A 10,655-nucleotide genomic window follows, 5' to 3' on the forward strand; every position below is an offset into this window, starting at 1 on the left:
TTTGGCTCATATCCGAAAGGAAAGAAAATGCTTTGCTAGTACAACTGCAATTGTGGTAGCTGCAGGAATAATTGCATTTTAAGAGATTATTTCTATTATTATTATCATTAATTGCAGCAGTGCAATTGTTTTAGAAGTCCCTCTCCTTCAGAAATTCCAGCAGAGCAGTGCTGGCGTGGCCGTGGCTGCTGCAGTTCTCCGTGTTAAATGTTTGTCGTGCTTTGATTGCAGGCCAGCTGTGATGGCAAATTGCTTATTTGCTATCAGCTCTGACCAATTCCTCACAGCTGCCTGTGGCAGCCCTGCTTTAGATGCACATTAAACATTAACTGCTGACCTGGTGCGGGGCAGGTGCAAGAAACAAGGTGGAGCAGCGATAGGATTTCTTCCTCTCCTGCAAAATACGTGACTGTGGGGCTGTTTGTGTCGCTGTGTGCAAACCTCAGGAGGCTGCTCCACTGATTAATTTACAAAGCCAGCCCCAAGTAATCTTAGACCTGTGTCTTCTCTGTATCACAGACTAGCTCAGTGTGTGCTGTTATCAGAATATTGCCTCACAAGGCCATACCACAAATAAGGATTGCAGACACTAAGGAGGATTAATGAGTTGTTGCCAAGTTAAAAATTAAGTAGCAGTTACAAATGACCTGAACTGTGGTGAGTGCTCCACACTAGAATCGTATAATGGTTTGGTCATAAGGAACTTTAGAGATCACCTAAATCCAGCACCTTCCACTAGACCTGGTTACTCAAAGCCCCATTCACTCTGTCCTTGAACACTTCCAGGGATGGGGCATAGGTGAGCATACCTGTAAATAAAGTTTTTAAAAAGTCTGAGGGTGAACATGAAGGTACCTGTCAAGTATTTTGTATTCCATTTCTGTATTGGGAATAGAACCAAGCAGAGCTAGACTTGAGAGTGAAGCAGCTGCAGAAGTGCATTTCCCTGCTAAAATGCTCTCCTTGGTGTAACATTCAAGTTCAGGTGATTCTTTGCTGTTATGCTGCAGTAGCTGATCAGCTATTTGCACATAAAAGGAAAACCCTGCCCACTCTCTCCCTGGGCTTCAAAGATGTCAGTAGAGCTAATGCCTGAATCAACAAATCCAGCTGTGCATATCCCAAGAGTGCTTTTAAGAGGAGGGCTTTTGAAATGAGCAGAAATGGGTCCATGATGTCAAAGAGCAGAGTGGCAGAACAGCTCCAGCCCTGCTGTGGGCCCGGGGAGGGCGGATTCAGCAGGTGACCTGTGTGGTTGCTTTGTAGCCAAATTAATCCTGCTGTGCACAGGGCTTGGATAATGAATAATTGAAGGTAGAGCTGCTCCTCACTTGATCCTGCGAGTCTCGGTCTCTGATGGTGCCTATCAAAGGCAGCTGGATGGTTACTGAGGCTGCAGGGCAATGCTGGGAGGCAGCAGATCTTTCCAGCAGGGTTTGCTGGTGCTGGCCAGGGCTCTGTGCACACAGAGCCTGGGGCTTGTGTCAGACTGCTCCGTGGGGTCCAGTGTTCTGCTGGATCACTGCCATATAGCCTGGCAGAGCCTTAGCAGAGAGCGCTCCTGCGTTGCCCAGCTGTCTCCCTCTGCCACGAGGATTGCATTGCTTTAAGACAAGAAAAAGAGAAAGCAAGCTGTTGGCTGGCTCGGCTGAATTTGAATCTAAAGGCAGGTTCACTTCAGAGGGGCTGGCTCTGGAGACAGGCTCCTCACAGGTGATCATTCCCTTGCTCCGGGATTTCATCAGCTATCTGCCAGAAAAGAACGTCACCTGTCACCCACAGAAATACTGGGACATCTTTTATTGTCTAAAATTTCCTAAGGTTTTTACTGCAACAGTTAGGCAGATAGTTCCCTATTGGACTTTTTCCACTGTCACTGTCTCATCACCATGAAGCTCCCACCATTATTTCTGAAAAGAATGGTGAGCTAGTGACAGCTTATGCCATTGACACTGTCAAATAAAAAATCAAATCTTCACCTTTTTTCTCTACAGGCTGACTTAAACTGCAACATCCAAGATGATACAGGAGCGTTTTATGGAGTCACCAGTCAGTATGAGAGCTCAGAAAACATGACAATCACCTGTTCCACCAAAGTCTGCTCGTTTGGAAAGCAAGTAGTAGAAAAAGTAGAGGTGGGTGTTGTGATGGGATGTGTGCCTTTAGTCATGTCTTACCTTTCCCATGCACAGACGTGTGGGGTGTGCTCAGGTCTCTGGTTGGTTTGCTGCACAGTGATACTGCACCTGGGGACTAAGCTCCAGACCCACATCTGCCATGTACAAAACAGTTTTGGGGGAGGAATTTTAGCCTAGAGCTGAAGGTTGAGACTTTACAGATGTCCTAGTCACTGTTTATGTCCTTCTTAAACTAAGTATGTTTTCTGACCGTAACAAGAAAAGGTTTTCATAATTTCTATTATTCCAAACCTAGAGAAAACCAAAAATCCTGAGAAACCACCATCTGAGCAATTGGTAGCTGGGCAGCAGAAGTCCAAGAGTCACAGCATTACGCTCCCTCAGCAATCTAAGTCAGTCTGGTCTGCTTCCAGCTGTAGTCCTACATCTTTCTGTAATTCATAAATTGCCTATTAAGTCATGCAATAATATATCTATGTTTGTATGTGCGCACTTAAATGTAAATATATAAGCATATTTTTGCTGTTCCCTTTGCAGACAGGTGCCTCAAAACTCCTGTAAAGTCATCTTATCACAGTTTCTAGCTTAATTAATTTCTACTCAGTCTGGGACTTCATAATCCTCATCTAGTCAGATTTTTAATTTGCATGTTAGAGAACAAGTAGTGATTTTATAATTTTTGATAATTAAGATCCCTTGCATTTTTAGCAAGGCAGGGAGTCAGCAATGAGGTGCATGTATGTGTGTCTGAGCCACTTTCTTTTTCCTGTCTACACAACAATAAAAGAGAAAAAACAGATTTACCAGCCACATCTTTTCTGTGTCTGAATTATCATGTTCTGAATGGTTTTAATTTTTTTTTAGACTGAATATGCAAGGTTTGAGAATGGCCGGTTTGTGTACAGGATAAACCGCTCTCCGATGTGTGAATACATGATCAACTTCATACACAAGCTGAAGCATTTACCAGAGAAATACATGATGAACAGCGTCTTGGAAAACTTCACAATTTTATTGGTATGGACTGGCTTTTTGCTTTTTCCATTTCTGAGATACTCTCAGGCTTTGTGTGGCTTGCTCAGCTTGTAATGTTGGAAACCAGTTTCCAAATCCCTTAGTCATTGTTGCTTACCAAACAAGCCATCCCACTGACTTCAGAATAATTCTCCTGGCACTGGGCGCTGTAGACGCTCAGGATGAAAAGGCTCAGCTGGCTGAGAGTGTGAACAAACATCTTTGTTATTTTCCACAAATTTCAGCTTGCTTCTCCGTTTTTTCCATTCAAGTCTGGGGTTTGTAGAGAGCCTGAGGCAGTAACTTTGAACCATCGTGTTCACCTGATGTGTCCTTACCGGCGCTCGGTTGCAGCTCCGCGGATGCTAGTGGCATTAATTAGTTCTTGGGCATGGAAAACAGGCAGCAAACACCCAACAGGTGACCTAAAGCACAGAGAAGGAGCCACGTGGTGGCCTTTGAGCCAGTTTCATCCAGTGACCCAGCTTGCTTTCCCTGTTGCTCTGCGGTGTCACCTCAGCCAAGCTCTCAGAGCCACATGCCGCTGCTGCCGGGGGATTCGGGCAGGGCCGAGATAACACGGGTCATGTGGGAATCCAGGGCATCCTTCTGGCTGCCCTGGAAGGTCTGGGACCCTGGCAGGGGTCAGGAACCCCCCTGGACAGAGCCCCCAGAGACACTGGCTGTGATCTCTGTCCATGGAAAAGAGTTTTCAATCTTACAGCATGAATTACAAGCTCTGAGTGTTTGATATCAGTAATAATGAAGTGTGGCACAGGTGCAAAAGTAAAATTTTAGGATTCTAGATGAGGGGTCCAAAGGGGACAAGATGGAGGAAATTGGGTGTGCCTTGTCCTTTTTCCCCTTCTTCATGCCCTCCATGTTTCACTGTGGTGTTGGCATTTTTCTGTTGGTTCAGGCTGGGGACACACTGTCCAACGTAGGTGACAGATATTGGCACGTTCTTGTAAATCCAGCCCAGGGAGTTTCTGGTATTTAATGTTTGTCACATCCCACTGAGGGCAGAGCCCCACACGCTGCCCTGCAGGACAGAGCTGGGCAAGGCAGCAGAACATGTTAGAGATAAACAGAATAAACAACCTTGGAACTAGCACAGACCAATTATGGCTTCTGCTTTGGCAGGGGGCTGACAGACAGAGACTTTCTACAATCTGGAAATCATCAATACCACAGATTCCAACAGGGTCACTTTATGTTTCAGCCCTGCTGTTTCCAGGTGTCTGATGTTCTGTCTGCCTCTTCCTTTCCCCTCACAGGTGGTAACAAACAGGGATACACAAGAAACCCTGCTCTGCATGGCTTGTGTGTTCGAAGTGTCCAACAGCGAACATGGAGCACAGCACCACATCTACAGGCTTGTAAAGGACTGAGCAGTTATTTATATATACACTTCATTTCACTTCTTTATCAAAACACAGACTGTAAACCTCAACACTAAGTGGCAGTGCCTCTGGCCCAACTTTCACCCACATTTTTCTAAATCCTGTTTTAGTGAAGTCATTTTTAATGTGTTCATATATAATTGTAGCTGTGAAATTCTGGTACAGTTGTAAAAATTATTTCTAAAACTAAGTGTTCTTCAAATTTGTAAACCACAGTTCTTTGGGAAGACTGTATTTAAGAACCTAATGCCTCTGTCTGTGGAGGCCTATTTTTAATTCTGATAGAAAAATGTATGACAGAGCATTTGCCATGGGGAAAAACTGACAGCATTTATAAGAATTTATTTTGGGTTCTTTTCCAACATGAAATACTTGTTTTACAATGCAAGTGAAATTGAAATGAATCTTTAGCTATAACTGTAAATGAGTACACAAAGTTAATAATCTTTATAGAATTATCTTTGTAACTAATTAGGGTGGAAGATATGGACGAATGTAATTCACTAAATTATTTTTTAAAATGAAACATTTTTCTGTTTGAAACCAAATGAAAAATATAGCCTTAAGAAATGCCTGATAGAAACAGACAGGTCTTAAAATTAGGCAAATTTTGTATTTTTTTCTCAACGCTAAAACTAATCTTCTAATCCATTAAACTTTCAAACAGGTATTGCAGAGAAAGAAAACATCACCCCTTACCCCTAACATATCTAGTGTATTTTAAAAGAGTATAAAGTTGTATTGTACTAATATGAAAATTTGATTATTTAATGAAAAAGATGGCTCATTTTGCAATAAGTAGGTAAATACTGAAGATTTAGACTTGCATTATATGTAGTCTTGTGTGCAAGGTTATATTTTATACGGACAACTATGTTTTCTAATAAGTTGAGCAAAAAACTTGCAACTCTGAAGTCAAGAGATGAACGGAAACAACTGACATTGCGACAGCATCGTTCGCAAACAGAGAGCAAAACACTGATGTGTTTGTAAGAAGAGTGTGTACACCTCTGAAAGGATCAGCAGCTTTAATATCTGTAAGACGCTAGAAAATCACAACCAACATCAGGCAAAGAAGATTGGAAAGTGGAGAATTTTATTTTTTTTTCTCCTTTTCCTCTTAATCACGGTGCTCTTACCCCTCTCCCAGTTGTCTCTCCGGGTCTGACAAAGACCTTATCTGAAACAAACACACGCCTGCCACATGGGGTCTGCTGTCCTCTTGGAAAGTGTTCATCCCAGTGGCAGTGTTCATCCTTCTGATAAATTCAGGGAAGACTCCAGGAAGTGAAGCACAGCTGGAGATGTTTGGGTCCTGCCAGGCTTCACACCACTCCGCGGGTGTGAGCGGCTGTCGGGGTCTGCGCCCGTGAGAGCAGCGGTGTCGCCCCTCCCGCGCAGGACAGAGGTGCTGCTCAGCTCCTCTCCCCCTGCTGCCCCTCGTTGCCCCAGCAGAAGTTGTTTGGGAAGGTGCTGGGCCAGCAGAGGCTTCTCGGGCAAAAAACATTTGTCTGAAAGGCTGAGGGCTGCCTGACCAAGCACATGCCACCTTAGGGATCAGCAATGAGTTATCAGCAAAGAGGGTTCTTAGCAGAGTCTCAAAGGTGAGGTTTAGCAGGCCCCTCCTCCCTACCCCTTACGATTCATTCCTGTGACCAGCACAGTTCCCATGCACCATGTAAGCACCAAATTTCCTCCCAGGACCACTGCCATAGTCTTCAAACAAGCAACTCTAATCCTTTTCTTTAAATTATAATCCTTTCTGTTAGAATTGCCCACTGTTGAAATGCCTGGACCAGACTAGAGCCTAGGTGAGGTAGTGGGTCTCAGACCAGGACCATCCCTAATGCTGGTGAGGTTTTGGGTTTGAGGAGGATGCAAACATCACCGAGGGGAAGGGAGGCTGCTTTAATCCCCCAGCCTGATCCGACTGCATGAGGTGGATGGTTTGGATGGCTGCTGTGATGCCTAGCTGTTACCTGCTTGTGGATATTAGGGCTGATGATCTTTCAGTTGATACTCTGCGAAGTGAACAGAGAAACATGTCCATGGCAAGGTCTCTTTTAGCGCTCATTTTTAACACTAACAATCACATCAGGAAAAGCACTGCATTGTAACAGCCTAACGGTAGCCCTTTATTCTAAGCACTTGGTGTTACAAGTCAAAAACTACTTTTTGGTTTTTGTTCTAAAGTTGTCTTTTATTTAGGGTTTGAATTGTGGGTTTGGTGATTTTTTTTTTTTTAATAACAAGCAAATTCTTTAAGGCATATAAAGTATGTAAGTCAATTTGCAAAACCACGTACAGTTTTTGGTTGGTTTTTTTTTTTTTTTTTTGGTAGGATCTGGCACACTACATATGCCATAACTATAGGGTATAAACAGTCACAATGTTTATTGGTGTTCACATATGTAATGTTAGGGAAACTACTTCCATCGTCTTTTCTTTACAATTCTGTAAATGATCCATACCCTGTATATGTTAATTCTAAAAAGCCTTAATCCTTCAACTGTTGAGTGTGGGGTGTGTAGTCCAACAGGCTGCCTGTAAACTGTGAGCTCTTTTGTAAGCTGGAAGTACTTATCTTGTTACTGTTACTTTTTTGTAGGAACCTTTTAATTGAGAGCTGCCAAAGCATTACAATATGCAGTGCCTTAGCATTATATTAGAAGTACCTTTTAGCCTCTGAAGATTAAATTTTATATGTTGTTTTCTTAATTGGTTCCATTTTTAATAAAATATCCGTATTTTTCCCTGCAGAAACACTCTTTGACTGCTTGGTCTAAACCAGCTGTCTGTACAAGTCAGTCCCATTGCAGTGAGATGCCTATACCAAAAGGAAAGGTTACAGATCCCTAGTTCTCTGTGAAAAGTGAATTGTATTAATGAATGCTGCCTTTTTAAATTTCATGACCAAATAATTAATTGTGACTCTTCTGCACTCTAGCATGAAAGTGCCTTTGGTTTGAAATTCCAGCTTAGAAAAGTGCTGCCATAATAATGACAATTTGTAGAGAGACCAAAAATATTTAGTTATCACCGTAATGCCTTTGGTTTATTGGAATAAGTTGAATCTACAGGCCTCCATTCACAAAAGAGCACCATTCATAGCAAAGGGATTTTGCTAATGATCAGCCTGCTGAAGAAAAATCTACTGTTTGCCATTTCTGACAGCATTGCAAACCAGCAACTGATTTGTCTGTGATATAAAAATGAAAATATTCCCATTTATATTCTCTTCATCCAGTCACGCATCTGCATAATGAGAGATCCGTATCCTACAGAATTTCAGTGGACTAGCATGGCTTCATCAGTCTCCTCTAATAATATTTTGGTATCTGTGGAGATTCTTTGCTTAGGCAGAAGATTTTGTTTACAAAGTTGTGCGTGCTGAAGGTCGGATGCATAGAACAAGAGGAGCATGGAAAACTGAGCATAGTGAGGGTAAATGCAATCATGTGGGTTTAAGCACTGGAGTGTTGAGTGTGAGCGTTGTGGATGAAGGTGCTGCTGGGGAAACTCTGGCCAGCACGACTCAAAACACAGGGTTGTTTTGTTTTCCTCCCAGGTGATGTCTTGGGGGAAAAAAAAGAAAAAATTAGCTCCTCTTAATAATGTGTCTGGTTTTGATACCTTCTGTGAACAGGGTCATACTCTCCACCACAACTGAAATCAATGGGAAGAGGAGCAACATTTTAGAAAGAACAAATATCAGCAAAACCAAAAGCTGTCAGAGGGATTATATAGTTGTGAATACAATGTTAACTTGATTTTTAAAGTATTTGATGAAAACTAAGAGTAACTTTTTATATAGAGAAATATTGTGACACTGTGTGGTAAATATTGTGATAATTCAAATTCCCTTTCTCTAAAAATATTATTTTTGTTATTCCTTCAAGGTCTAAATCTCACTTACCTCTATAAGACAAGTAATCCTGTTGATGAGACTGAGGGAGGGCAAAGACACTTCTGGCCCACAAGCAGAACATACTTTTTCAGTTATTGCCAAACATTTTGGCTGTACTAGTCAATGTTTGTGACAAGCTATACCTCTGTCTCATTCAAACAAGCGTAATGGTACCATTTGGGGCTGTTAAAAATCACTACTAACAAATGTAGTTTTACTTACTTGAATTCCAAACTGATTTTGTTTAGGTACTGCACCACTATTTTGAAGGAATCGCAGATCCAATGCCTGTTTCTCTCTTTCCCTCTCCACCACAGCTACAGCTCAGCTTGGCAGTGGCTTGTCCCGTGGCTTCCCACGGGATGGGCTGTTGGGAATAATGAAGGGTGTACATTAATGTTGAATGTAAGTAACTGGCCAGTCCGAGGCAGATACGACATTTGATGTGCTAATCCATATCTATTTATTTTTCCACTGCGAGTCCCGGGGCACGCCTGCTGCCTGCAGCAGTGCCCTGGGAGTTTCCTGGAGCCCTCAGTCAGTCACACTGAGAGCCCTGATGTTGTCCCCCCTCTCCTTTTCCCACGAGGATACATGTGCCCGGGCACAGGCGGACGTGAGGAGTCAAGCCCGGCTTTGTCCTTTGCTCAGGATAATCTCCTTTCCCCCTCTTACCTTTCATAACCAGATGTTTAGCCCCCCCCAAGAAAGATTGAGGCTGGATAAGTCAAAGTACAAGAAACACTCTGGACATCTTCATCTTTTAACTTTTCAGGTCATTCTTGCTGAGATCATGTAATTAGTTTTAGTGTGTAAATTAAATCTTAAATGCACTCAGTTGACTAAAAGGAGATGGATCCCTGTTACCTCCTTACAGAATATGTGTTTTTGTTTTTGTTTTGTTTTGTTTTGTTTATGGGCCTCTGATTCAGGCTCATGACTGCAGACAAAAAATACAATATGTGCCTGAAAAAAAAAAAAAAGACAAAAGAATTTTATAACATTGAAAACCTGAATAGCCTTTAATTCTTCAGTACATTTTATGTAAAACAGGTTGGGTTTTTGTTTTGTTTTGGGGTTTTTTTGCCATGTGCATTTGTTCACATTTGTAAATGACTTAATGGAATTCTCACTTTATGTTTATTTGTGTAATGTGTATAAAATGGGTTTGTGACTTAAGCATATTCATATATGGTCAGTGGTTACTTTAATATTGTACTGCTGCTGGTAACTTTTGATGTAGAACTTGCCTTTTGATGATAAAGTACCTCTAGGTTAGACAGTGAGGGAAGGCTTTTGGGAAAAACTGAATGTTCTCCAATGTTTTCTTCACATATTTGCAGAAGCTTTCAAAAGGAGTTTCAGTCAAACCTCTTGGCAGTACAGTATTCTTGTATTTGTTATTGTCTGTGTGTAGGTACTGGTACCTTTTTTTTTGTTTAAAATGTTTTAAGTGTTGGCTTTAAAGTGAATTTATCTTTAGTATGATAGTAATATGAAAATTATAGGTTTTGTGTGCAGAGAATTTTTTTATAAAGTGCTTTGTAAAAAAAAAAAAATGTATTCTAGCTTTCGCGGTACATATGTGTGATAACTTTAATATCCATGACAGTTAAGTGCAATTATTTCATCACTCTAAAAATGCTATTTTTGTGTCGGTTACTGCAGGTGTTTTCATGTCTTTGCAAAGTGACACATTTTGATGCCTTCTTGATAAAGTGGTAGAATTTTTGTAGCTTTCTAGAAACTTTGTATTCATACAGTATCAATTGAAAATAAAGAAAATGAAAGTGTTTTGTGCATTTGTCATAATCTCTTACCTCAATCTCTTCTTAATGTTGGATGTAGCTTTCAAAACCCTTTTCCAAAAAGCACAAGGCCAGACTTGCAGAAATGCCTGTGTACCTTGCAAGGGAGATCCAGCAGGATCTACAGAAGCCTGGAGAGCTGGCACATCTGGAAGCTGTGTTTAATGAAGAGCCCATCATCCTCATTCTTGCCTGTCTTCCTAAAGCCATGGTGGTGGATTTTCATGAAACACCATTTAAACCACACCATTGCAATGGGAAAAGCCACCCATCTCTCTAAATTGCAGGAGCAGGAAGTACCTGTTCAAAATGTTACAGAATAAATGGTACAAGTGCATCACTAACTGAGCAACTAGAACTGGCTGAGGAGCTCAGGAGTTATCTG

General features: G+C 41.7%; 1 protein-coding gene across 9 annotated transcripts in view; it reads left to right on the forward strand.

Annotated features, from left to right (window-relative positions):
* TEAD1 (TEA domain transcription factor 1) overlaps nucleotides 1–10,255 on the forward strand; it is a 155,594-nt gene extending 145,339 nt beyond the window's left edge. For all 9 annotated transcript variants that reach the window (XM_021527538.3, XM_021527541.3, XM_021527543.3 and 6 more), the window contains 3 exons: nucleotides 1,995–2,135; nucleotides 3,003–3,155; nucleotides 4,430–10,255. In XM_021527538.3, coding sequence (XP_021383213.1) covers nucleotides 1,995–2,135; nucleotides 3,003–3,155; nucleotides 4,430–4,543 — 408 coding nt within the window. In that variant the 3' untranslated portion in view covers nucleotides 4,544–10,255. The remainder of the gene's footprint in view (nucleotides 1–1,994; nucleotides 2,136–3,002; nucleotides 3,156–4,429) is intronic.
* The last annotated feature ends 400 nt before the right edge of the window (nucleotides 10,256–10,655 follow it).

This window comes from Lonchura striata, chromosome 6 (genome assembly GCF_046129695.1).
Source record: "Lonchura striata isolate bLonStr1 chromosome 6, bLonStr1.mat, whole genome shotgun sequence".
NCBI classification, from domain to species: domain Eukaryota; kingdom Metazoa; phylum Chordata; class Aves; order Passeriformes; family Estrildidae; genus Lonchura; species Lonchura striata.